The following is a 27472-nucleotide window of genomic DNA, read 5'->3' on the forward strand; positions in this document are numbered from 1 at the left end:
AAGAGTGCGTACATTCTGTTGACACATCACATAAGCCTGTTTGATCATGACATGGTCGTGACCACTGTCGCCAGGCCGTCTTAATGAGTTCGGGCATGTTAACGGCTGTCTTGGTATACAGTGGAATCTCGTTGATGCGGTCTTCAAGAGAACTGGAAAATAAAATGTATCATTCGTAAATCGTGTAATCAAAAGCAAGCTCTAAAAAGTATGGAAAAATGCATTCTCATTGACTAACTCAATAGCAAAGGGTCGTGTGGCATTGAGTGATACTGCTCCGCATAACACCTCATGCGGAGCATCGTTACTTGACACCACATGAACCGCAGCCAATGTATTTTTATTCAGGAACGTTGAAATAATTTGTCAGTTTGCGCCGAACTTCCTTCTTTTTAATGTCCATAAAAAACTTCTTCTTGAAGTTAAATAAAGAAGCCGCCGTTTCCTCACTCAACTGAGCAGCAGCACATCGCCAGTCGCTGTAGCCACACTACCACAGCAGCATTTTACCATCAGCAGTGTACCACATGCATTTGTCCTCCAGTGTGGTTGGGCTTAACACATCGTTTGTGGGTCGTTGAAATGTTATTTAAGCTGGTGCCCTAGAATCTAAAGCTACGAGTATTATAAATGCCAATAAAAGCCCACTTTTGTAGTCATATTATTCAATTTCATATGAAAACGCAATCGCAATAACCGTGTGAAAAATATGTTGCTCCTATTGGACGTTGGCCGCGAAAAGAAAAAAATGCATTATCCCGAGAAACATATTATGCAGAATCGTATCAATGATATTCTACTGTACTTACGTTGTTTACCAGAGGCTTGTTTGAATTCGCAACATCTGACATCACAAATGGACATCCGCCGATCGCTCCGAGCTTTAGGAACCAAGTGTAAGCTTCCTTTAATATCGTTTGCAGCGCACGTTCTTGGTAAGTCATTCTGACGTGTTGAATAAGTAGTTGCTGACAAAAATCCAATATAAAGTATCGTAGACTTGTATGTGTGCTGGGGCTACTCATTTTTATGCCAAATGTTGCAACGTGGTCACAATATTGAAGTTTTCCTAACATGACTTGTTTAGGTCCCCGTTATCGCTATCAAAATTGGGCCAGTGACCTGCCACGTTTACATACAACAAACTAGTCCGTGCCACTGTGCCATGTGTAAAGTGCAGTGCTGTTTATTGTGCCCTACAGGCCAGATTGCGCATCACACCTTGGCAAACTTAGTGGGCACATGCACTGGTGAATTGATGCATAATCATGTCTCCTTGGAACAAACGCCACTTACTTGCATTCATGCATGTTTTCTAAAATGTGTGTAAGCAAATGAATGTGCTTGCCTTTGTGCACAACACAAGCGTGCATACACACATACAGCACACGTGACATGCACATACCTGTACACGTGCAAAGCATATACCGCCACTCGATTGCGCTCGCACATCTGTCCGTTCACTCACAATGACACTTCCAAATGTATGTTTGTGTCGCAGTGGAGTTAAAGAGCAGTAGATCACAGTGAAAGTACATGACTCAATCACAAATACATGCTCAGACTCTGCTCGTCGAAGCAGACAAGCGCCAATTTATGCATATGGAAGCATACACACGAGCGTCCCTATAGCATAAAAATAGAGAGATTGCACAAAACAGAAATGGTCAATGCCAGACTCAAATTTGCACTTATCGTGCGGGCGGTATGCACATGGCAGATGGCATCGAAACAAAGCGCACTCTTTGACGTCCTTTAACATCATCGCTGCTCCACTGGCTCCTGGCCATGACTACTCGCCAAGCTCTCAGAATATATTGTCACCTGGTAGTGACAGTGAAGAAAGCAGCCAAACTAGGAAAGACGAAACTAGCGTTTTACTGGGCGAACTTGTGCCCCCCAAAACAGACTACACAAAGAACGGCGACAGCGGCGAACACAGTCGGTGATCGTCGAAAATCTGATCAACGGCTCAAGCGTGTCGGCTTTTATACATCAATCGTCGAATGTTCCAGACTAATCGCTGGGACCCGCGCGTCTTCCACAAAGTTCTACACTATTCGCGTCGCGCATACCTGCAATCAGATTACACAACGTTCGGTCACAGACAGCGGATGGAACCATCGATAACATTCCAGAAACTTCCCATACATGCAGGCGCGTCCTGCGCTGTGCGAGAACATTTGTCGGGTGGGGAAATGTGTCGCCGGATAAAGACAAGTACACGTGTCAATACCCCCTCTTAAAAAAAGCATCTACCCGATGTTGCAAACAAACAAAAGTAATAACGAAAAGCACTCGTAGCAAAGAAAACAACAAAATAAGGAAGTTCGTCAGCGTCCGTAAAAGGGTTTAAGACGCACCACGTGGACCACTTCAGATCGTCCGCGGCGCCGCTGTGAATGCGAAATGCCGTCTGGCACAACCTCATAGTCCAGTGCGCCAATACGTCGGATGACCTTGCGGGGTCCGAAATAGCGTCACAATAGTTTCTCGCTCAGTCCTCGTCGGCGTATCAGGGTCCATACCCAAACATGGTCGCCGGGCTGGTACTCGACGAAGCGTCGTCGGAGGTTCTAGTGTCGGCTGTCAGTATGCTGCTGGTTCTTGATCCGTAGGCGGACGAGCTGTCGGGCTTCTTCGGCGCGTTGGAGATAGGTACAGTCGAACCCGACTATATCGAAACCGCTTACATCGAATTATTCTATATATCGAACAATTTCTGGACACAATATATTTACAATGAGTATATATCGCAAAAATTACGCTTACATCGAACAAAAATAGCAGTGACACCCGATATATCGAACGTCAAGCGGCGGAAAGTGCCCCCGGAAGTTGGCTTTCCCTCGCGGAGGCGAAGAAAACGCGGCTGCGCGGCTCCATCCAACCGCTCTCCCTACCGTGACCGCGCCCGACCACGCTGCCTCAGACGAGCCGTCGGCACCCCCCCCCCCCTGCAAAAAATGATCCTGGCCCCCCCACAGCGCTTGCTCAGACAGCCAATCAGAAGCTCTTGTGCCCTCGTCGTGCAAGATGGCGAAAGTGCGACTTGTCTCGCTGTTTTTGTGTGCGCCTTGTAGGCCTTCTCCCGCAGTGTTGCCGTGATGAAGCGGCAGAACTTGCCTTTCGTCGTGAAGCTCGCAATCATAAATCGTGTCGAACGCGGTGAGAAGTCGGATGTCCCCGCAGAGCGCAAGATTCCGAGGAGCACTCTTGGCACGATCTTGAAGAATAACGGGGAGATTAGGGCTAAAGCGTCCAAACTCGCGACCCGGTGCCCGTGGCGCCCGACCCGTACGCACGGCCGTGTACGAGTGGTTAATCTGAAATTGCTTCAGCCGTGCCGACTTCCGCGCGCTCGGTGATGACGGTAAATTCTGATGAATGCGACGAAGCCGTTGCCGTGTTGCCGAAGTTTGGAGCGAACTGTCAGAATTTCCGGAAGCTGTTGACGAATCAACGGTGGATGAGTTTGTGAGCGCAAATGATGTGTTGCGACTACGGGAGAGCCCGAAAACGAAGACTATATTGCCAACATCGTACCGAGCACAAGTGAAAGTAGGCACAATGAGGAAAGCAACGACGGTCTTTGGCCCACATCCTCCGAAGTGATTGGTGCGCTCGCACTAGTCCGGTGCTTCTGCGCGAATGCGGAAAGTTGCGGCCTCAGCTGCTCCGACTCCATAATGTGGAAAAGTGTGTGCGTCGCAGGCAGCAAAATTGCCAAAGCAGAAGAAAATGCAGGACTATATCGTGCGAAACTAAGCTAGTTTAATCAATAAAGTGATTTTATAAATTGTATGTGCTTTTATGACATCCAATTATTTAGCAGGCTTATATCGAATTATGCTCTATATCGAACTGATAGGCGTTTTTTTGTGAGTTCGATATAGCCGGGTTCGACTGTACCGACATCAAGATTCTCTTCGTCGGTCACGTGCGGCAGCATGGCGTCGAGCATCGTCGTCGGGTTCCTGCCGTAAACCAACTTGAACAGCGTGATCTGTGTTGTTTCTTGCACCGCCGTGTTGTAAGCGAAGGTTACGTGCGGCAGGACCGTGTCCCACGTCTTGTGCTCGACGTCGACGTACATTGCTAGCATGTCGGCGAGGGTCTTGTTCAGGCGCTCCATGAGGCCATTCATTTGTGGATGGTAGGCAGTTGTCCTCCTGTGGCTTGTCTAGCTGTATTGCAAAATGGCTTGGGTGAGCTCTGCTGTAAAGGCCGTTCCTCTGTCGGTGATGAGGACTTCTGGGGCACCATGTCGCAGCAGGAGGTTCTCGACGAAAAATTTCACCACTTCGGCTGCGCTGCCTTTTGGTAGAGCTTTAGTTTCAGCGAAGCGGGTGAGATAGTCCGTCGCCACGACGATCCACTTATTCCCAGATGTTGACGCCGGAAACGGTCCTAACAAATCCATCCTGATCTGCTGAAATGGTCAGCAAGGAGGTTTGATCGGCTGTAGTAATCCTGCTGGCCTTGTCGGTGGCGTCTTGCATCGCTGACAGTCTCGGCATGTCTTGACATAACGGGCATCGTCGGCGGTCAGACGTGGCCAATAATACCTTTCCTGTATCCTTGACAGCGTCCGGGAGAATCCGAGGTGCCCAGCGGTTGGATCGTTATGTAGGGCGTGCAGTACTTCTGGACGCAGCGCTGACGGTACAACAAGAAGGTAGCGAGCGCAGACTGGTAAGAAGTTCTTCTTCACGAGCAGGTTGTTTTGTAGTGAGAACGAATACAACCCGGGCTTAAATGCCCAAGGGACAATGTCGGTGTTCCCTTCCAAATACTCAACGAGGCCTTTTAGCTCCGGGTCGGCTCGTTGCTGTTTAGTGAAGTCTTCCGCACTTATTATTCCAAGGAAGGCGTCGTTGTCCTCGTCATCTTGCGGCGGGGGATTGATGGGGGCGCGCGTGATAAGCAGTCGGCGTCAGAGTGTTTTCTTCCGGACTTGTATATTACCGTGACGTCATATTCTTGCAGTCTGAGGCTCCACCGCGCCAGCCGTCCTGAAGGGTCCTTTAAGTTAGCTAACCAACACAACGCGTGATGGTCGCTGACAACTTTGAATGACCTGCCATAGAGCTAAGGGCAGAATTTTGCTGTCTCAAAAATGATGGCGAGGCATTCCTTTTCAGTCGTAGAATAATTGCCTTCCGCTTTTGACAGCAACCGGCTAGCATAAGATATCACCTGTTCAAGTCTGTCTTTCCTCTGGACTAGGACGGCACCGAGGCCTAGGCTACTGGCGTCAGTGTGTATTTCGGTATGGGCGTCCTCGTCGAAGTGTGCAAGAACAGGCGGCGACTGCATGCATCGTTTGAGTTCTTCAAATGCGTCGGCCTGCGGCATTTCCCACTTAAACTCGACATCACATTTGGTTAGATGTGTTAGCGGCTCCGCGATGCGTGAAAAGTCCTTGACAAAGCGCCTATGGTAGGCACACATGCCAAAGAATCTGCGCGCTGCCTTCTTGTCGATTGGCTGCGGGAACTTTGCGATGGCAGCTGTCTTCTGCGGGTCGGGGCAAACTCCAGATTTGCTGATGACGTGGCCTAGGAACAGAAGCTCATCATAAGCGAAGCAGCACTTTTCCGGCTTTAGAGTGAGCCCTGATGACTTGACGGCCTCTAATGTTGTCGCAAGCCGCCTAAGGTGATCGTCGAAATTTCCGGTGAAGACGACGACGTCCTCCAAGTAAACAAGACACGTCTGCCATTTCAATCCTGCTAACACCGTGTCCATGACACGCTGGAATGTTGCAGGTGCCGAGCACAGTCCAAATGTCATGACCTTGAACTCGTAGAGGCCGTCTGGCGTGATGAAGGCGGTCTTTTCGCGATCTCTCTTGTCGACTTCTATTTGCCAGTAGCCAGACTTGAGGTCCATTGACGAGAAGTGTTTAGCGTTGCAGAGCCGATCCAATGCGTCACCTGTCCGTGGAAGGGGGTACACATCCTTCTTCGTGATCTTGTTCAGTCAAAGATAATCTACGCAGAAACGCGTCGGGGGGCTCGCCAAATGGCGGCTCGCGAAATGTCCGTCTTCCTCGCGTAGCTGCGCTGAGCGACGGGTGCGCGTGCTGGCGGCGGTGGACGACGGCATTGCGACGTTAGAGGGCCCTGGCGCGGCCGTGGAGGGGGACCCTGAAGGCGGGCGGCGGCGACCTAGGTCATCGCTTCTGGCTGGGGCTGCGATGATAGTGGTTGCACCTCGGGAACTCCAAGCGATCTTTGGACTTCTTTTTTGACGATTTTGGCGATTGAGGCCACTTGAGGTTGCGATGAAGGGAACAGCTTCTGTAGCTCCTCCCGCACAACCGCTTGGATAGTCTCGCGCAGGTCATGAGTGGCCAGTGACTGAACTCCGGTGTAGTTTGTTGAGTTAGTGCAGCGGTCGAATTGCCAGTTTCCCATGTCAAGTGTCTTCTCGATGCTGGTGGCCTCGCGAAGAAACTCGTCGACGGTCTTCGGTGGGCTTCGTACCATTCCGGCAAAAAGTTCCTCATTCACACCACGCATGAGTGGTGGACTTTCTTCTCCTCAGGCATTTCAGGGTCGGCGTGGCAGAATAGACGGCTCATTTCCTCCGTGAAGATCGCGGTTGTCTCATTAGGTAGCTGCACCCGGGTTTCTAATAGCGCGTGGGCACATTCTCAGCATACGACGCTTGCGAATGTCTGCAGGAAGCCACTTTGGAACAAGTCCCAGGTCGTTAAGGTGGCTTCTCGATTCTCGAACCACGTCTTGGCAGCGTCTTCCAATGCGAAGAAGACATGTCGCAGTTTGTCGTCGCTGTTTCAGCTGTTAAATGTAGCGACTCTCTCATACGTCTCAAGCCAGCTTTCCGGGTCCTCGAACGTTAAACCGCAGAACGTTGGAGGCTCCCTGGGCTGCTGCAGCACGATGGGGGACGCTGGGGCTGCCATTGGGGTGGACTTGGTGACAATCTTTCTGCTCGTCTCAGGCAAAAGTCCGTGCTCCGGGGGCAGTCCTTGCAGCCTGCGGCTACCCCGCTGGTTCTTGTTAACGTTGGTGATGTCTTTCGCGTTCGGGCTTGGGTCACGGCTTTGTGGTGCCGTCCGATACATGAACGCAAAGCACCTCCACCAGATGACACGTGGTAGTGACGGTGAAGAAAGCAGCCAAACTGGGAAAGACGAAACTAGCATTTTATTGGGCGAACTTGTGCCCTCAAAAAGAGGCTACACTCAAAGAACAGCGACAGCGGCGAACACAGTCGGTGATCGTCGAAAATCTGTTCCACGGCTCAAGCGTGTCGGCTTTTATACATCAATCGTCGAATGTTCCAGACTAATCGCTGGGACTCGCGTGTCTTCCACAAAGTTCTACACTATTCGCTTCGCGCATACCTGCAATCAGATTACACAAGGTTCGGTCACAGACAGCAGATGGAACCATCGATAACATTCCAGAAACTTCCCATACATGCAGGCGCGTCCTGCGCTGTGCGATAACATTTGTTGGGCAGTGAAATGTGTCGCCCGATAAAGGCAAGTACACGTGTCAATATGGCTCTGAGCTAGAGTGCCCCATGCTGCTGCTGTGAGGGAATAGATGTCAGCTCGTCGAAAGCATTGTACATGGCAACTAATGCATTGTTGAGGCTTGCCTGAGGTGTGTGTGGCAGGACTATTAAATGTGAAAAACATATGCATTAAGAGGCAGTTGAAGGCATAAAGATAAGATTCCTGCAATTTTAGCATAAGGAGTTCCCTCTAACAATTTTTGTAAGAAACTCTTGTGTTTGAAGGGGCATGAATGATGAGGTATACTACTTTGTGCTTGGTTGTGCATTGGGAGAGGCTTGTATGTGTGGGTGGCACATAGGTTACCTAACGTATGTGCCCCACGTTTGACATCGAAGAAGGGCTTGGTGCATTATGTGTGACTCAGGGTTGCCATGAGTCTGGCACTTTTGGCTAAATATGACACTGAGGCATAAAATTGGGTAAACAGGGCTGAAGTGCTTCAGAGAAGCCTGGCCGACGTTTCGATAGGTGGAGCTATCTTTGTCAAAGGGGGCTCTTTGTCAACAGGGTAGCAGAGTGAGTTTGGCCAATGTCTTGGCCATTATGACAAAGGTAGTGTTCAAAAACCAGTTCCTGTTTACTGTTGTTTTTTAGTCAGGTAATTTTCAGTGCATGATCGAATTCCCTAATGCATCCAGAGAAAAGCTGAAAACATCTGCCAAATCTAACCTTGTTCTAGTGCCACGCATTTCCAAAGAGTTGTTTTAATGTGTTATTCTGTGACATGCAAAGGCCATCAAAATTGAAAAATGCAGCATATGTGTTTCGCTGCATCCCAGGTCTCCGAGCTCCAATTCCAGGTGTCAGCTTTCACCGTGCAATAAGAGGGCTGTACAACCTGCACCTGGGATTCCACCAACTACAGCAGCTAGCGTCAGCCATGATGACCTGCTCTACTCACTTATAACTGGCACACACATGAGAGTAACTGGCAGGTCGACAAGCCGTGTTGCCATGGAAACAGAGCAGCCCAGAAACTTGGGACTTTTCTGTGAAGCAGCAGGGACATATGGAAGAAATAGACAACGGAACATCTTTGGTCATGCATCCGATTCCCAACTTCATGACATCCTCTATCCTGACTGTGCTAGTAAAGTGTCTAGCAAAGGAAACCAAAGCACAGCAGAGAGGAATGTTGAAAACATGGCAGTTGAGGTTGGCATAGGTACACCAACCGGAATCACCTCAAGTCCCAATTTGAAACCGATGATGTTATCTGGTAGCAGAACTGATCGTGGGAGACCAGAATTGCTGCTGCAAGAACCAAGCGCTTCTGGAATGTCACCTGACAGTCCTGGCATGTATGGGCACTCATTTGAAGACAACAGCTATGAATGTGAGGGGAAAGGGCTGAACCAGTCTTGTGGTGACAATCCTGGTTTGCTGCTCCCGGGGCCCACTTGTGACGAGGCACACAGTGCTGAGGACGGCGGTGGAGATGCCAGCATGTTGGCTGCTGACAGAGAAAGCAGCATACCTACCACTGCAAATGAGTCCTTCCCTGCGGCCTTGAAGATGACTGGTAAGCGCTGTGTCTCAGGTTCCACTCTGTTTTCTGCAAGCTAGCCAGGATTGTAACAGAGCGATCTTTGTTATACACAATGCAGCATGCTTCTGGTCGAAGGTGGACAGCACATTGTCTGTGCGGCACATGTGCATCATGATTAACCATCAATATACGATTACAGCACTTGCACAACTTGTCAACAACCAAATTTATCAAAATTCTAAAGAATCCTCTCTTGCCATAACTTCTTGTTCCAACAGTTTTATTTCAGCCAGTGCATGTTGTCATAGACAAACTGATTGTAGCACATCGAGAGCCCCCTTATAACAGTTAAGTACAGTGGTTTTCTGGGCCAGTTGGTGCATGATGTCAATAGGATGGTTCCTGCAGCTAAAGATGCGAGCACTTAGAGAAAAGAAACACACAGGAAAACGCCAGACTTGCAACTGAAGTTTATTGCAAACAAATTGTGTAGGTCACCGCCACACATGTGCAAAAACCAAGCAATGAAAGACGAGAAAGAAAGCCTAGTCACAAGACCCCTGCCCACCGGCTCTCAACACGTGCTTAGCATGGTATCTTTAGAGATAGATTTAAAGATTCAAGTTCCTTATTGGTGAGAGGGACCAAAGTTTCACTCACACATAACTGTGTCCCGACTTTCTGCCCGACTTTCTGATATAGAAAGCTTCGCTGATCTCTTTTTCCAGTCCACAGGATTTGTTCGCAATAAACTTCAATTGCAAGTCCACCGTCGTCCTGTGCATTTATTTTTACAGTGGAGCTGTTAGAACCTCGCTGGGTTTCTCTTGATGTCCGTAGCTTCGCCAAGCTGGGGGAGAGAAAGCTGAGAGAGAGTGAAAGTACCCTGTAAGGGTGGCTGGAGCCTAGCAGGGGAGAAGGAGCAGCGCGGTTGGGACACAGGTTGTGTGACGTCATTGCTCTCTGATAAAAACCTTCTTGCTCTCTACGGCGGTCCTCATTCACGCAGTGGGGAAAAAATTATGCCTGGCTCTGCTATCGCAAACACCAGATACCAGTGTAGCTCGGAGAAGGCCAGTATAGTAGTGCCCAACTGCACACTTAGTCTAGCTTTCACTAACTTTCGCTGGGCTTCCCCCAGCTCCGCTTGTTTGGTGTTTGCTATAGCTGAGCCATGCATAATTTTTTCATTATACAGAAAAAGAGGTGAGGCGTGCAGACAGGACACAAGAGTAGCGAAGTGTACAACACGAACGCCGACTATCAACTGAAGGGAGCACTGAGGTGAATAAAGAAAGACACAAAACTCATCTGCGCAAGCTCAGGAATGGTATCACCACGTGCCAGACGGGTACATGTGCCGGTCTACGTGAGAGATAACTGTTAAGGCACTTAATCTCTTCCTTATATAAAGTAATCGAAGGCTGGATCACGCACCCACTTCCACCATTATAGATATGCCATGCCTCTACCATAAGACGCGTATCTTCATTCTTATGCCTGTAAAATATCGTGCATTCATCTAACTCTGGTGTGCAGTTACAATCTTGGCAATGTAGGGAAAGATTAGAAGGCAATCCATCGGTTAACGACCTTTTATGTTCCATTAGCGTCTGATTGATACACCGTCCCGTTTGCCCTACGTAGAACTGGCCACAGCTAAGGGAAACCATATAAACCACACCCATACGACAGTCAGTAAAAATGTTGTTCTTATTGTGCTTCACTGGACAAATATCTGGTTTTTTTTTCCTTTTACCTGCTCTTTTCTTCCTCTGTATGGCAGCGCATATCTTACCTAGCTTATTGGGAACAGTGAAAGCTACATTAACATCATATCTACTTGCAACTTTTTTAAGCCTGTGCGACACCGAATGAATGTACGAAATAGCCACTACTCTTTTTTTTGCTATTACTGCTTTCTGTAACCACGTCCGTCCCCCTCAAAACCGACTTCATTAGGCGCTCAGCCACAGTGGCCACTGCTACACTAGGATAACCTGCTTCTAATAGGCGCCGGAGCTGCTCATTAAAACTGACGCTCATTTTGTGCATGCAGAATCTAATGAGAGAAGACTTAAGGCACGACATGGCAATTCTATATTTTACTACTTTGGAATGCTTGGATTGAAAGTTTAGCAACGGCTTCTTGCACACTCCTAGTGGCCGGATTTAATTGTTATAACTTACAGTGCCACGTGGGGGCATTGTAGTAAGTGGTTTATTTTACCATAGAACATACATAGAAGCTCCCGCTGCAGCAGCTACTTATTGTTATATCCAATATATTGTTAAAACTGGTATCGTTATTAGTGGGCTTGACTGTGTTGACATAGCTTACATGCAGAGGCGTGAGAAATATGGTTACTGTTAAATTGCGTCATGTCAGCAATGGCAATTGTAAAATGTAATATTGACTTGTCTCATTTGCCATGCTTCCCTAGAGAATAAGCTGTCCTTACATTTCAGCATACAGATGTTCAGTCTCTGGGATCGCACGCACATCCCGATATCTATGGAGTGGCTGCGCAGTTATAACGTGATGATCACGTGCTCGCTCGCGGAGGGTAGTGGGGAGAGGACACGTTTTGCCGCTTCCACTGCTCTTTGCGCATGGCTGCAACGCCGCAGCCAGCACACACCATTCCCTCTTTTCCCTTTCTTGGAAATGGGGAACTCCCTCTCCGCCGCTTGGGGAGAAGCGCTATTCCCCCGATGCATCTTTGTCTTTCGGCTGAGAAGCTTGCAACTGGCCGCATCTCAATTCAGCCGCTGAGACCGCTGCAGGCCGTTCCCCTGCAGCGCTTGGCCTTCGTGAGCGACTGACTGCCCCAGGGCCCGAGCGCGGATCCACTCTGGGTGAGCTGAACCCTTATAAGCCTCTTTTGCGGTTACCAACATTGTGCGGTTTCTTTCACGTGAGACGTGTGGAACACTCCGCCACTGTGGTTTTGTATTTGTGTTTGTGTTTGCTGTTGTTGCTCTGTTGATATTGTAACTATAAAGTGAACAAACACCTTAAGTTCAAGACTCACCCTGCCCCTGCTGGCCTTAACCCACCGTGGTCGCAACTCAGTGTGAACCCCGGGTGTGAACCGCGGGTCACAGCTCTGACTGTTAGGGCTGCTGCGAAAGTGCTAGCAAGCAACTGCCACTCTGCTGGCACAGTGCGATCCAGAGAAGGGTTAGGTGCACACACACGAACTTGAGTAATACTCCTATATTTGGCACCCAACACAGGGCCAGAGGTGTAACAGGTTGAGTCTGATTGTGTGAGTGACTGCCACCACACAAACGAACCATGACAGCAAACGGGGCTGACTTACAGCCATTGTATACGCTGTCACAGGTGGCTACCAACAGGCAACAATTCGAAGTGGTGGTAACTGCTACCGCACAGTCAAGCCCTGTGGTGAATGTTAGCCTGGGAATTAGATCAGCTTTGAAGAGGGTAGCTCTACACATGAGGCGCTCTCTCTGGCAGGACGTACCCTTGAAGGCGCAAGGCACATTACGCCGAACCCTTCTCCAGAGTTTGTGGAGAGCACGGAGCCACAGCGGCACACTTGCTCAACGCGTCCTGCTCCTGTGCCAGACTTTACTGGCCAGTGCAAGCCTCGGCAGGTGCTGTTCTGCGATGCAATGCGCCTGATTAAAAGGTTGACAGGTGTCATGCAGAACACTGCTGACATCCACCACAGCTGCTAGACCAAGAATGAGGGTGGCCTTACCCACCTACGGCAGGTACCATGATTCAGTCAGTGCCAACGAATACCTCTACCACATGCTGACTTACCAGCAAGTGATGGGACTGTCCGATGGCAAGATGCTGGAACGTGTCGTACCAGTGTCACTGACTGATCACGCTGCCAGCTGGTTCCGGCTTGCTGGCTACCGGTCTCGCATGCTGGCCGAGTTCCGAGCAACCTTACGCAAGGAATTCCTGTCCGCAGATTACCAGCTTCGTCTGCAGCACGAGTTGGAGCTACACACTCAGCATCCGGACAAATCCTTGCTCGAGTACGTAAGGGCAATGGATGAACTTTATCGTACTGCTGACCCCTCTTCTCCGAACTGCGATAAGGTGGAGCGAGTCACTGCGACTAGCTCATCCCACCTTAGCAGCGTACTTGAGAGGCGGCAAGTTCAGGAATTTGGATGAGCTGGCCTCGGAGGCAAAGTGCATACATGCGGACATACTCGCCTCGCGTTCATACCGACCTCCACCCCAAACGTTGCAGGCACTTGAACCACGATGCACGGGGAACAGGGACACTTTTTGCGCTCGTTCTTGGGAAGATAGTGCGGTGGCTTTCAATGATGAACCCCTGAGAAGCAGTTGGGAATTATCTGACCGGGCTCTCGACCCGTACACTTATGCCATGCGTGCAGCATGCATTGCCGATGGCCAAGGTATGCAGAATTGTGGTCGGCATGCGGACCCGAGGATGCCAGAGCATGGCGTGCTTGCAAGGGAGCAGTCGATAGGGAGGAGCAGTGGTCAACAGGTGCGAGGCACTGAACGCCAAGCCCAGCAAAGGCTGACTATGCTCTGTTATCAGTGGAACCAGCCGGGGCACTACGCCTGGGATTGCAGACAACTTGCGAACCGAGAGCACGCACTTTCGGGAGACGAACGGGACCGCCGGTGAGCAACACTGCATGGTCGGTGGCAGTTACAGTGGCACGAAGTGAGACACATGAACATCTTGCCCTGCTGGCTTGTCATTTCGGACCGCCCAACGACACGGCGGTGCCGCTCATAGAGGTTGCAGTCGCCCGGTGAAGGTTTTTTGCACTGTTAGACATGGGAACGAGCGCTTCATTCTTTGGCGACGAGGTGTGTGAACATCTCCGTCGGAACGCTATCCGACTGAGAGAGAGTAATGTGACCTTCCGACTAGCCAATGGCACGGCGCACGTGAGCTGTGCTGCTAGGTGTGGTGCGGTGGGAGAAACGGGTGAGGCGACAATGCCTCGCTCACCTTCCCGGCCTGTCGGTTCCTATAATTCTTGGCAGAGACTTCCTCGCCAAGACGGGCATTGTTATTGATGCCCGTCTTGCAACGGAGGATATAGGGAGCGAGCATGTGGTGCCCTGAAACCTTTTTTTTTACATTTCAAAAAGCGTCAGAGACAATTTCGTTCGATGACGCTTCGCGCGCGGACCAACCCAACGATCGCCTGGAAAGGTCCCTCAGAACGGTTGCGGCCGGGTCGACATGCCGTCCGGCCAACCGCACTGAGAAAAGAGGCGCGGAGGGGAACTGCTCCCCTCCCGCAAAGCCCATAACCCCCGCTGCGGTGGCAGACTGCCGTAGTGAGGGGCGAACGATACCACCCGCTGCTGGACGACTCAAGCAGTTTGTCGGGGGAAGAAAAGGCTCGCCTCTCATCGCTTCTGACTGAATATGACGCCGTATTCACAGAGCGGCCTGGTTGCACTACGCTATACAGGCGCAAAATTGAGACAGGCGACGCCTCTCCGTGGAAGTGTAATCCTCGGCCGGTGAGTTTGGCTAAGAGGAAAGCACTAGACAGCGCTCTGGACGAACTGCTCGATACAGGCGTTGTTGAACGGTCGGACAGCCCATGGGGTTTTCCTGTGGTGTTGGTTCCTAAAAAGGATGGGACGCCCTGCCTTTGTGTTGACTATCGCCGCCTGAACGAGGTGACACGCAAGGACGCATATCCGCTTCCTAGCATTCCCTCGATCGTATCCAACGTTGGCGGAGCGAAGTACTTCACTACGCTCGATGCAAGCAGAGGATCGTGTCTTGGGTGACGCAAGATGGCACTGCGCTCTTGCTTACCTAGACGATGTGGTACAGTTGCGCACCTTTGATAAGCACTTATGCTAACTCAGGGACGTGTTGGAGTGTCTGAGGTCTGTGGGGATAACGCTAAACCCGGCCGACAAGACCCAGATAGCAGCCATCCGAGTAACGCTACTGGGGTTTACTCTGGATAGCGGATTCCTTCTGCCATGTGATGTCAAGGTTCAGGCATTATTGAACTACCCGTCACCGGCAGACATAGGCGGACTGAGACGCTTTGGGGGCTGGTGAACTTCTATCTCCACTTCATCCCAAACTGCGCTGCACTGCAAGCCCCCTTGATTATGTTGTTGAGGAAAGGTGAGCCGTGGAGGTAAGGTCCCGAGCAAGAGGCGGAACTGTGCAACCTCGTAAACATGCTCGTGGAAACCATTGAGTTAAGGCTACCAGATTTGAACAAGGAATTTGTTATACATACGGACGCCAGCAACCTTGGCCTAGGAACGGTTTTGCTCCAACAGCACGAGAGTAGCTTGCGCCCTGTAGCATTTGCCAGCTGCTCTTTAACTCCCGCAGAGCGAAATTATTCCATAACAGAAAAGGAATGTCTCGCAATCATTTTCGCTATCAAAAAGTTTGACTACTACATTGATGGAGTTCCATTCATTATTGAGACCGATCATATGGCATTAACTTGGCTTAGGCATATGGGAGAGCCGAGTAGCCGGCTCATGCGATAGGCACTTCTCCTGCAGTGATGCAACTTTACTGTTCGCTACAGGAGAGGAAAGAACAATGTTGTGGCAGACGCACTTCCGCACGCGCCTGTTGACTGTGAGAAGAGTAACATTACCACTCAACTCACCTCGCCCAAAACTGAGCTTGAGAGTGGACTAACTGCTGTGACAATTGAGGTGGTCAGGAGGGGTAACTTAATGCCCATCGTGACTCCTCAGTGACTCAGCCTAAGAGCAGAGTAATTGTTGCAATGTTTGACGGCGCTAGTCCCAAAGGAAGGGTGGACAAACCACTTTCTCGGGACGAAAGCGTGAACCACTTGGACTGCATCAGTTCAGTGGGGAGTGTGTTCAACAGAAAAGAGCTGTTAGAGGCACAGGGAGAGGATCGCTTTTATAAGAAAGTGTTTGAGGGGCTCCGGGAGCCCGGCGGCGCAGCCGTAGCACACATGGATGCAGCTGGTATTGCTGTGGGCGCGCGGTGCTCAGAAACAACTGCTAGTGCTGTGACCGTGTTGGATTCCTACCTGCTAGACTCTGCCGGAGTCCTGCTGAGATACATTGCCACGGAGAAGGATACACATGAGTCCTTCAAAGCGGTGATTCCACGCACACCGAGAGTAGCACTTTTACACTACTTTCACGATACATGCCTCGCCAGGCATGCAAGTGGCCCTTAGACTTACCTTAAGTTGTGCCACTTTACTACCTGGCCAGGAATGAAGCGGGATGTGATGCACTACACCCGCTCTTACAACGTGTGCCAACGTGGGAAGCCGCGTAGTCGACGACCACCTGGGCTCATGCAGCTGATCAATAGCCGAACACCGTGGCAAATTGCGGCAAGTGACGTCATGAGACCTTACCCCATGACACCGAGCAGGAACCAATTCCTTCTTGTAGTCACAGACCATTTCAGCAAGTAGGTGTAACGTTTGCCCCTATGGAAGCTGTCGGCACGTGTAATCATGGGAAAGCTGATTGAGGTGTTTACACGATTCGGCTCCTGAGCAGCTGATAACGGACAAACCATGCCCAGACGAATCCCACTGAATGTATGAACCGCAACATTAAGCACATGCTCATTGCATTTACAGAAACGCATAATGAGTGGCACACTTCTCTTCATGAAATTGGATTGGCGATGAGGTAAACAGTGAATCGATCGACTGGGTATACACCCACCACCCTTAACTTTGGGAGGGAGCTGTTGAATCGGTAGAACATACTCTACAGGAACGCAGCAGTGCGGAACTGGTTATTTCGTCGGCACGCGCTGATTATGTGGCTTGGCTGCGCATGAAGGTAACAGAGGCTTTACGCAAAGCGCAACGGAACCTGAGCACTGCGCATGCCAAGCAGAAAGCGCAGTACTACCGCTCTCATCCGGACACTACAAAGTGGGCGACCTGGTGTTGAGGTGGAATCACATCCTGAGCGATGCCATTAAAAAATTCTCAGCTTCTCTGGCGCCTAAATGGACAGGACCATACCGGGTGCAAGAGACTGTCTCTTTGCTTGTGTGCAGGCTGGTGGAAGTTCAGACCGATCAGCTGACCGATGCATGTCTGTGACTTCAAACCCTACTACAACAGAGGGAACAAGTGGCCTGAGGAGGACACCCTCCCGTGCCCGCAGGCAGCGGCATCGGGTGGCTGGCAAAACAAACTCTGTCCGGTTTGTAAAGGCTACTTTATTGTGTGCGGTATCAGACAGAACGCTCCTCTGATGTCTACCGTGCAGGCTTCCAGAGCGAGCACGTGCTTTCTCTTTGGAAGAAGCGAGAGGGGCTTACCACATTGTCGCAGCAATAGACCGCCCATCAGCAGCCGTGCGACAACAACCAAGCAGAAAAGACCGTCTCCGCTGTAGGTACGAACGAGCAGGTCGTGAGCAGTCAGCAATGCATTCCACGCAACAGGCGGCGAGAAAAGCGGATCCTCCGGTAGCCAACAACGAGGTGAGAAGCGCAGCGAGCGGCTTCCAGTCCGAAATGGTGGCGCCGACGCATAATTCGCCGAACCGAGCCGCACAACCCCACGACCAAGTTGCAAACCCCGCAACCAAGCACCTATCCTCAAGGCCGAGCGGAAGACTTCGGCTGCAAGAACAGAGTGGACCCCTGCTGTGCATCGAGGTGCAAGCCATCATAAGGGGCCAGTCAGTGCACCTTTGCTGATCTTGCGTGCCAAAATCCGCGACAGCAGCAGAGGCACAACGACAGAGAAAGCTGTGTTGGGACGAACAGGAAGAAGCGAACAGGAAGAAGCCTGGAATCGTGCCGTCGAGTCTGCAAAGCTACTGCTGTGACCGGCGAACGCCGGCGGTGTACCCAAGGACAATTTCGGCTCGCATGCTATGGACAGCGTGTGGACATTTCCTCAGCGTGGCCACTGTTGCATGTACTACCTGTTTGCGAAGCATGCATCGATGTTAGACCGTGTGACATGTTTCGCCGGAATATGTAGTGATGTAAGGTTGGGGGGATGTGGGGATGCGCGACCCTCACACGTCCCCTGATATCTTGTTTTCCTGCATAGCTCCAGTCTCCTGCAGTGCGGCTTCGCCGCGTGGCCTGGCGCCCGCGGCGGTCGGAGTGGTTGAAGCGCAGTGCGAGAGATGGCGCGAGTGTTACACTGCTAGTGCCGCCTCACGGAGGGGTTACTTGGGTGCGGGAAAAGACAAGGGCTTCCTCTTTGGTTGGAGGTCGTCTAGCGGCGCAGACGTTCCGCGCGTGTGCCGATCCATGGTCTGCGAGACGGTCCCGTGAGGCCTAGTTTGAATGTGCCACCATTCACGTGACCGTACGCACGAACGACCAGGCGTTAGGATCCAGCATGGGGCGAACATATTCGCTCGCTATTACGTCACGGTGAGTGGGATTTCCTAGATTTGTTGCGCGCCCATCAACATGTTCTGTGGATAGCAACTCGGCTAGCTGGCACTGATCTATGAAAAGTGCAATAAATGCCCTTGTGATTGCTTGCACGACTGTGTTGTCATTCCTTTGTCCCAAGAGCACGGGTGTGAGAACCCCACAAACTTGAGAGCCAGTGACCACTTTTATAGCTTGATGCTATGCCAATAAGTTCTCTTCACAGCAGGTAATTTTTTTTTTTAGTATACCTACATTTCATCCATTCGGGCTTTACAGCAGGGTGAGAATTACGTAATGAAGACACAAAGTATGCACCACATACTTGAGTGAGCATTAAAACAAAAGAAAAAAGTGTACAGTTAGCACAGTCGGCCCAGTTAGCGTGTTAAAGGAAATGTGGAAACTACGCATTCGGTGATGAATAGAGACAAGTAAAGAGAACGTGAAACCTATCGTAGAGTTAATGCAGTGAATAGGGTGTTTAGTACATACTTGAAATGCTGGCAGCGAGAAAGAAAAAAACATGACGGAGACGTGAAGAAAAGGACGAGCGCCGAACCGCAAGATCTTGACGACTCGTATTCCATGGCCGACGGATGGCAACTTTGGTACTGTCTCTGTGCCAAGGCGGTGACACCAAAAAAGAAGGCGACACCGCTGACAACTGATGTTCCTTAACAAAATGTGCCAAGAATCAAGCAAAAATGGCTATATTTTTTTTTTAATGCAGCACTAATACCTTGGTTACTTTACTTGCTTACTTGTATTGACAAGTACCTTTTTAGGGAAAGGAAAGGGGGGGGGGGGGTTTAAGTTACTCCCTGGAAAATTTTCTACCTTTAACCTTTCGCCATATCTGACTGCCCAGGGTCGATTTTCTTTTTATTGCAGATTCCAATTTTTCTTAGGGACCTATTTCACAAAAAAAAATTACCGCAATTTTTCTAGGCTGACCGTAAAGTGAGAAAAAAATATTTAGCATCGGTATATATGTACTCTTCATTCATGAATAACAACAATAAAAAAGAAATAAACTTATAAGAATTAAAAATTTGATGCATTGTTATACACATAGTTCAAGACCTTGAAGATGCGCACACGAGAATATTTCGCAAGACTCAAATGTTCCTGCTCTTACACTAATATGTACACCCATAGCATGATCAAACTGCGTAGGTGCGCACACTCAAGAAAACTGTGTGGTTGTGTGCCCATCAAAAAAAAAACACTCATGACAAACTTCCGCTAATCTTCATCTTATTGCCAACCAGAGGCAATGAGTTCTCATGAGTGTCAAAAAAAAAAAGAAGAAGAAGCAACGGAAACGCATGCATGGTGGCATCCTTCCTTTACGCACCCCTGTGAGCACTAAATGAGCGAGAAACAAGCAGTCGCTCTTTGAGCAATTAGTAACGAGATAGCCATCAGTTTTACAAGTGCAAGAAGCTGAAACCGCCCACAGAACAAAATCCAAACTGCCGCCTGCCCGCGCGCATGCCAGTGCACGAGCTGTAGTATATAGACATACGGGAGCAAACTAGCTATAAAACAAGCCATGCAACGAAAACCGAGAGAGGGAGGAGTGTGAAAAAAATTCCTTGTATTCTCACATAGTGGCAGCACATGACAGAAAAGAAAAGTTAGGAAATTGGCACGCTTCCTAAACGTACAGGTGGCGCCATAAATATATGGCATTGACCATTTTTGAACTTGTTCGCGGCGCTGTATATTTACATCATTGACCCTCAAAGGGTTAATACCTTTTCCTACTTTCTTTGCATCTACTTTATGGTAACATTCTCCTCCTAGACGTTTTTTCTTAGCCTGTATTTTTCTCATAACTGCTGGACAGTTCAGATGTCCATAGAGAAGTGAGACAGTTATGATGCCCTAAGCCCTTCATTTTTGACAGGACTATGATGTCCCATAGTAATGGCAACAATGAGGCAGCAGGTGATGTTCAAATAAAGAAGTAATAATTTTTGTCACATTCAACCAGCATTCTTGGGAATATGTAACCTTCTGTGTGCCAGAACTACTGGCCATAAATATTACTATAGTCAGGTACATTTTCGAAAAAAGGGGAGGCCTCGCCCAGATGACCAAAGCCTGAGAGCCGATTGCCACTGTGACTAAAATAGTCCCATTAAAAAAAAATGTGTTTCAAGAATGCGTAATTCTCGGTGTAAATAAAAACATTTATATTTTGATGACTGGTTTGTTAGAGCTCTCGGGATTAAAATGTGTCAGCACATGCTGGATCTCAAGATAAAAATAACGCCGTGCCTTCTACAATGCTGCGCATCGTCTGCTTTTTAGCTTCATTGCAAGGGACAAAAGAAGAAAGAGCAGCTCTGCATGACTTTTGCGCTGGTTTACATGTACACAGCACACTTACTGCTCGTTTTCTGAACTTAAAATTAATCAGTTGCTATTTAACAAGTACTTAAAAAAATACAATGCATTTATCGAAACCAATACAAACCTGGGCTGAGGAGACGATCGCGGCAGGAAAGGTACAAAAATGGTTCATTCATTGTTTTAAATAAATACTCTTGGTTTTAAATAGCATAAGAGTTATATTTTTTTGGTTTTGTGTTTTCACAAACTTATTTTCAAGAATGTGGTAGTTTTTCTTTTGCGTTCCTTTTCACATTTTCCTTTTTCTTTTTTGCAAGCCTGCAGCCTCGCGAGTTCACACAGCGTAGCGTCAGCGATGCTCGCTGCAATCTTTTGTCGCCAAATCACAGCTCACAATAAACACATGCAGCACAAATGGTGCATCGTGGCCTCACAATAATATTTACGGCATGATAGATGACTGCAAATAGTTTGAGAATTCACTCTAACAAGGGGCAGACACACATGACTGATGCAATTCGGCCCAGTTCGAAGGGCAGGTGGCCATATTCTCCATCCGCGAGGTCACCGGCCGTCCGGCTTGTGACGTCAGTCTAAAGTGCGCTCCCATTGGTGGAGGCTTCTGTGCATCCGCCTTGGAAGAGTAAACGCCCCTTTTTTTCTAAAGTTGTACCGAACTATAGGTGATTTCAAGCAGATCATGCATGAATATATTTTTGTGCTTTCAATTATCACTATACTGCTGCACGGCTGTTCTGTTCAAACCTGCAATGAATCTCTTTCTAGAGCCTCTGGCGTCATCTAAGCTGGCATTCTTCATGCCAGACAGCACCTTTGGCGACTGGGCTCTTGATGGTGGACTATGCGGTCTCCCTCTGGAGATTGCCATGAAGCGCTCCCTGCTTCCCCCATTGATAGCACAGTGAGTTACCTTACCCAGTACTGTTGATCACTGTGAAAATTGGTGTACGCAAAGCTTCTTTGATGTGGATGCTTGTGTTAATACCAAGTGTGTTGACATTATGTGATGTTGCATTAATATGCATACTGTATTACATTATGTGCTGTGGATGCCATTGTTACGTCTCAATGGGGCGATGAGCATTCCTTATATGTTTTCCACAAGGCAGTCCTTTCATCAGCACACGTCCACATGACGTGGGGCCCGAAATAGACTGTGACACGTAAACAAAGGAGCTCACTTCAAGGTGACAACTACCACGACCACGAAGATCGCTTTACCTGGACCTGACCCTGTCAAGCTAATGTAATTAATGAAAGGGGCCAACGTCGAAGGCTACCATGAGAACCGCTTCGACCTTTGATTTCCAGATTGCTACAGGCTTGTGCCATATGCGGGTGCGAATGTGCAACATAGGAGGCGGAACGGTGCGACATCATGGGTGGGATGTTGTGACCAATTCGACGATGGTGACTGGCTGAGATACAGTCACAGATTCCCTAGTCTAGTCTCCTAGGGAAGATGACAATGTTAAAAGCAGAGAATTTTGATGCAGTGGGAGGAAGTGGGCTGACATGTCTTGATGTGAACTCAGACGTTTCATATGCTGCTACATAGCATGGGGCTTCCATACTTGGGGCCAGTGTAAATACCGTAAAAAATATGCAGATCCTACGCACTGTGGGAGTCAGTGTAAGCGAAGCTTTGTCTGCTGTTTGCGTTCTTTGACGTTATTTGGCAGTGACGTTCTTTGACGTTATTTGGCAGTGACACTAAGTGGCACTAAGTACACGCCTCGGCGCCATTCTGGTTTTTACATTGTAGCTCACAAAACTGCCTCGTCTCTCGCTCTCTCTCTCTCTCTATTCCTTCGCTAACATTCTCCCTACCTCCTCCGTCTACTGTTGTTGCTGTTGCGGGTGAGCATGGAAACAAGCGCGGCAGCTCCTGCACTGCATTTGAGGGGGGTCACGCCTAGTTACAGTGTCCGGAGGGTATTGGTGCACATGTGACGCGGCATAAACGTTGGCACGAGCTTTTCGGGTCGTATTTCCTTTGTGCCACACTCCTGTCATGTACTGGTGAAATTGCATTAAGGGACCCGTGTTGCAGAAAATACGGTGTCGACGCCGTGGGCATCGCTTGGCAAACAATCACTTTGGATCACAACCGCGCAGGCCCTCCACATGGCGCATACCTTGTCTTACATTCCATACAAGGTTATTCCTCAGAATTTTGAGAATGACAGCTCATAAACAATTGTCATGAAACAAAACACTGACAGCTCATGCCTTTTATGTTCTTGTGACGTGGCCACATTGTGACGTGGCCGGTGTTAGCGGCGTGCAGGACGACAGCAGCAGCAGCATCGGCGGAAAGTGGAAGAAAGAGGGAAAGAAAGCTTCACTTTAATAAACCCTTTTTTCTTTGCTCCTACTACCGGACGTACTCACCCCTGTGCCGGGTTGATTCCTGGCCCAAATGCGAACTCGAGTCATAACATCATGCTTACATTATTCATATGCTACATATATACCATGCCTGTAATGACATTGTTTGTGCAGAAGGAACACACAAGAATTAATGAAGTTGCATTTTTTGAAGAAGGGAATGATTGTTACTGCTTGACATTGGAGCACATCCACAATGGCTACCATGACTCACTCAATACCGAGATGTCATGTGATGGACGTCTCCCAATCAAAACATTAGTTGGAGTCTTTTAGGTCACACTGAAATCTACAAATACCATTTATGATGTATAAACCAGTGACACTACACATGTGTTTCCAATCCAAACTCCTCCGTGCAAACATACAGCTGTTCTTTGGGCCATTGGGCTGTGACGCAGGTTCTTGTCTCCTGATGCCATTCTCCGTGTTGTGATGGAAGCATTTCCTACATGCCACTCTTCACACTACGACAGCTGTCTGAGAGAGAGGCGTACATGAGCATGTGATGTGAGCACATTCACAGAATCAACCCACACTCCCTATTACATCTTGTGGGGATCGAAGTGCCATCCCGTGCCGCATCCCCCAGCTCACGCGTCATGCTTAACTCAATCTCAGGAAACCACCGCCCCAGTGGCAACATCTTGCTGTCTGTCAGTCCCGGCCAGCCGGACGGACTCAACTGCGCTCGGGATGAAAAGGGGCCAGTGAACAAGCGGGAGCAGCACGTCGGAGGGGCTAGTAGGCACCTGCTCCCACACGTCTCGAACAGTTGAGGAAACATGAAACTGGCATGGCTAGGGTACACATGACAAACAAATGGTGAAGACCCAGTGGTCGACATGACCAAAGGGCTGTCCAAAGAAGGGATGGCTCCCGGTGGCCGAAAGTAGGGGGTCACCGAGGCGAACGTACCTCATGCTGTCGGTGCCATCCACATCGAAGGACATTAAGTCCGTAGCCAGGGGATCAAGCAGTAACCAGGGCCGTGAAGCAGCCTGCTCTGATGCCACTCTGAAACCAAGTTGGGCGCCAGTTATGTGGAGATGGGTATGCACAAGGCTCAACTTACAAGTGACGGTCAGGAAAGAGTACACCGCTCCTCCACTCCACAACACACAAAAGCTCTGCGGCAGGGTTCATCAACTGTCCCATATGGCGCAGAGTAGGCTCCAGAGTCAGGTCACCAACAAACATAGGTTTATTCACCCAACATACAGCACAGTGCAACAGTTGCAGTGCTTACAGGCAAAGGTCCCATTTAACCAAAAGTCCCATGTAACCGCCACTCTGGCGCCTGTTGGCGCCTAAAAAAGCACAACAGGTCTTCAGTAGCTCGCTCATAGTGTGAATGCCAGACAATGCTTCGAAGCATCCCCATCGACTTTCTGTGCTATCACCCCCACCTTTCTTTCCAACCTTCTATTGCAAATAAAAAGCGCTTCAGTATCACACTGCCAGACTGGCTCCTGCGCCCAGTGGCTCACGCACGCAGTCCGCCAACATGGCACATTGGAAACAATTTTTTTAAATTACCCGTGAAGAAAACAAACAAGTTGCACGCTGCAAGCTTTGCTCCGAAACTATACAGGCTGTAGTCGGAGTTTCATCTAATTTGATTCGGCACCTAAAAAGAAAGCATGAACGTGCGTACACGCAACAAGAGGAAGGCTGCCAAGCCAGCCGAAGATAATGTTGGCCTTCATTGCTAGCTGCAGCTTTGTGCCTGTTCATCGAAAGGCTGCTCATCGAGACGCCATAATCAACGTGATTTGCACTGACATGAAACCCTTTCATATTGTCAAAAGGGACAGATTCAAACAATTCATAAAGGGAAAATCAGACATCCACCCGTTCGTAGCAATTCTTACAAAGGAAACCCATGCGGGTTCCTCGAAAGAAAAGCCTCAGAGTTGAAAAATTCGTCCTGGTCTGGGCTTTTCTTTCGAGGAACCCATATGGGTTTCCTTTGTAGCAATTGCTACAAACAGGTGGATGTCTGATTTTCCCTTTATTTATTACTTCTCTCCACCTTGCGAGTTTCCACAGAACTACTACGTCATTCAAACAATTCGTAACGGTAAGTTTGACAATATTATAAGCCGCCTTTCATCAAAGTAACTGTTTTGTATTCTTTCAGATTTAGGTCGCCGTCGCGGGCTACAAGTTGCCATCACGAGATGACCTCAGAGAGAAGGTTCTGTCCAGGAAAGTATTAGCACTGCAGACCAAAATATCATCTTTGGCAGGAGCAGAGTAAATCTGTATCGCCCTAGACATGTGGACGTCGCGATCTACGGATGGCTTCCTGGCTGTCGAAGCAACATTCATGGACAGCGACTTCGTGGCTCACACTTACCTCCTCAGTTTTACTCGCCTGACAGAGAGCCACGCAGCTGCTTGGATCCGCTCTGAGTATGACTCAGTGTTGCTGCAGTGGAACATTGCTGACAAAGTGAAATATGTATTTTTATACAATTTCACCTCCGTTAAATGTTTCTGTTTCATTTTCCAGGACCCTTGCATGGTGACAAATAATGCTTCATTGATGCCAAAGGCATTTGCATTTACCAGGTGGGAAACTGAAGAGGACAATGATGATGACAATTTCGACGACTGCCCAGAACGCTTAGCCAAGGAGCTTTTAAACGAGTGCCGTTAGTTGGAGCAATTTCGATTTGGCTGGGCTGCCCACAGCCTGCAGCTTGCCGTAAAAGATGCCATTTGGCAGGTATGTGCTATGAAATAATGTAATGGTTTCATCTTATGTGCTTTGATACGTCGTTCACGTGTTCAGGGACGCAGGTGTCGTCCAAAAGTACGACGTATTGTCCGTGTGCCTTGGACTTGGGTTCTTTCTTGGCTAACCGGAGCAGCTGCTGACGGCATACAAATTCAGCTGCCTCAGAGGCGAGGTGCAGAGCTTAATGAAAAACCTTCTGAAAAATTTGCACGCAATCAGTAAAAAGCGTATCTGGTGCTCGTCAAACGAGGCATCGCTAAGGCATGTTTGCGAGCTGCTCTGAAGCGCTCGTGCAAGCATTCTGTTGAACAGAGCTTTTCAGCGCAAGTCAACAGACTAACATCAGCAGGCTACCCAACCAGCATGTTGTGCAGTGTTGCTGGTGGCCTTGTAAAAGAGTTAAAGAACGCCGGAAAACAAACTATGCAGTCACCGCCTTCGAGATCTAGGCTTGCCATCATTCCTTATGTACACCGTGTTTCCCATAACATGAAAATTGCGGCCAAGGCAGAAGCGAGGGTGGTGTCCAATGCCCCTAATAAACTGAGCAGGTTGTGCAAAATAGTCAACACGGAGGATACTGTCGCACACAAAAGCTGCTATAAGAATCATGTTCGTGGCTTTATTGACTGTACAACGCAGGTCGTCTATAAAATCCCGCTTGATTGTAAACATTGCTATATCGGGCAAACGGGGAAGTGTATTAATGATCACCTATGCGATCATGCTGCTTCACTAAAAGGAAACCCATACAGTTCTTTATGTCACATTCAACAATGTCCTTATATGCTACTTCTGCAAATAAAGCATTTGGTTGCTAGTCAGCGTTCTGTCCTGTGCTCTTTACTCGCTCGTCCTGTGTTGCGCTGTTCCTGTTTTTATTTGAATGTAAAGAAATGCCCACGGCGTCCCGAAGTTACATTTGAAAAGATTTGGATTATGTTTATTCCTTGTTCAAGCTATTTTTGTCATATTGTATTTTGTGCTCATTGCTATTTTTCTCCTTTCGGGACCCCCTCTCCTCTTCTTTTGGGGGGGGAGGGTGGTACACCCCCCCACCTCCGCTTGGGAACATGAAATCCTGTGTACATCACTCCTTCTAGTACAAATTGCTCTGCCCATAGACACAGTTGCCTGGCATATAAGACCAGTCAGAAAGGCAGCAGTCTGTTGCTAGGATGTTTATTTGAATTACGAAGCCCATTTCCTTAAGTTAATACCAGCCACAGTGCTGTAGCCATGGCACTACGTGCACAACACAACCTCGTTTATCGTAGGGCTGCAGAAAATGGACGTGTCTGTCCCAACTTTACTTTGTCTAACGCAGTCTTGAAGAGCACCAGCGTGTTGTCGAGTGCAATACCATACGATTACATATGTCATCATTCTCTTTCTGAAACTCTATTGCATTGCATGTTTGCCGTTTGTGCTACTTGTACTTGCAGTGGCAATATTCACTAATTGTCGTCCTCACTTAATTTTAGGACTCAAATGCCAAGGAAGTCGCACAAAAA

The 27472-nt window shown here is 48.9% G+C and overlaps 1 protein-coding gene across 4 annotated transcripts in view; it reads left to right on the forward strand.

The window, feature by feature from the left end:
- Grip163 (gamma-tubulin complex component 6) overlaps nt 1-27472 on the forward strand; it is a 525896-nt gene that overhangs the window by 334708 nt on the left and 163716 nt on the right. For all 4 annotated transcript variants that reach the window (XM_075670058.1, XM_075670059.1, XM_075670060.1 and 1 more), the window contains 3 exons: nt 8338-9080; nt 11817-11906; nt 21587-21722. In XM_075670058.1, coding sequence (XP_075526173.1) covers nt 8338-9080; nt 11817-11906; nt 21587-21722 — 969 coding nt within the window. The remainder of the gene's footprint in view (nt 1-8337; nt 9081-11816; nt 11907-21586; nt 21723-27472) is intronic.

This window comes from Dermacentor variabilis, chromosome 9 (assembly GCF_050947875.1).
Source record: "Dermacentor variabilis isolate Ectoservices chromosome 9, ASM5094787v1, whole genome shotgun sequence".
NCBI lineage: Eukaryota > Metazoa > Arthropoda > Arachnida > Ixodida > Ixodidae > Dermacentor > Dermacentor variabilis.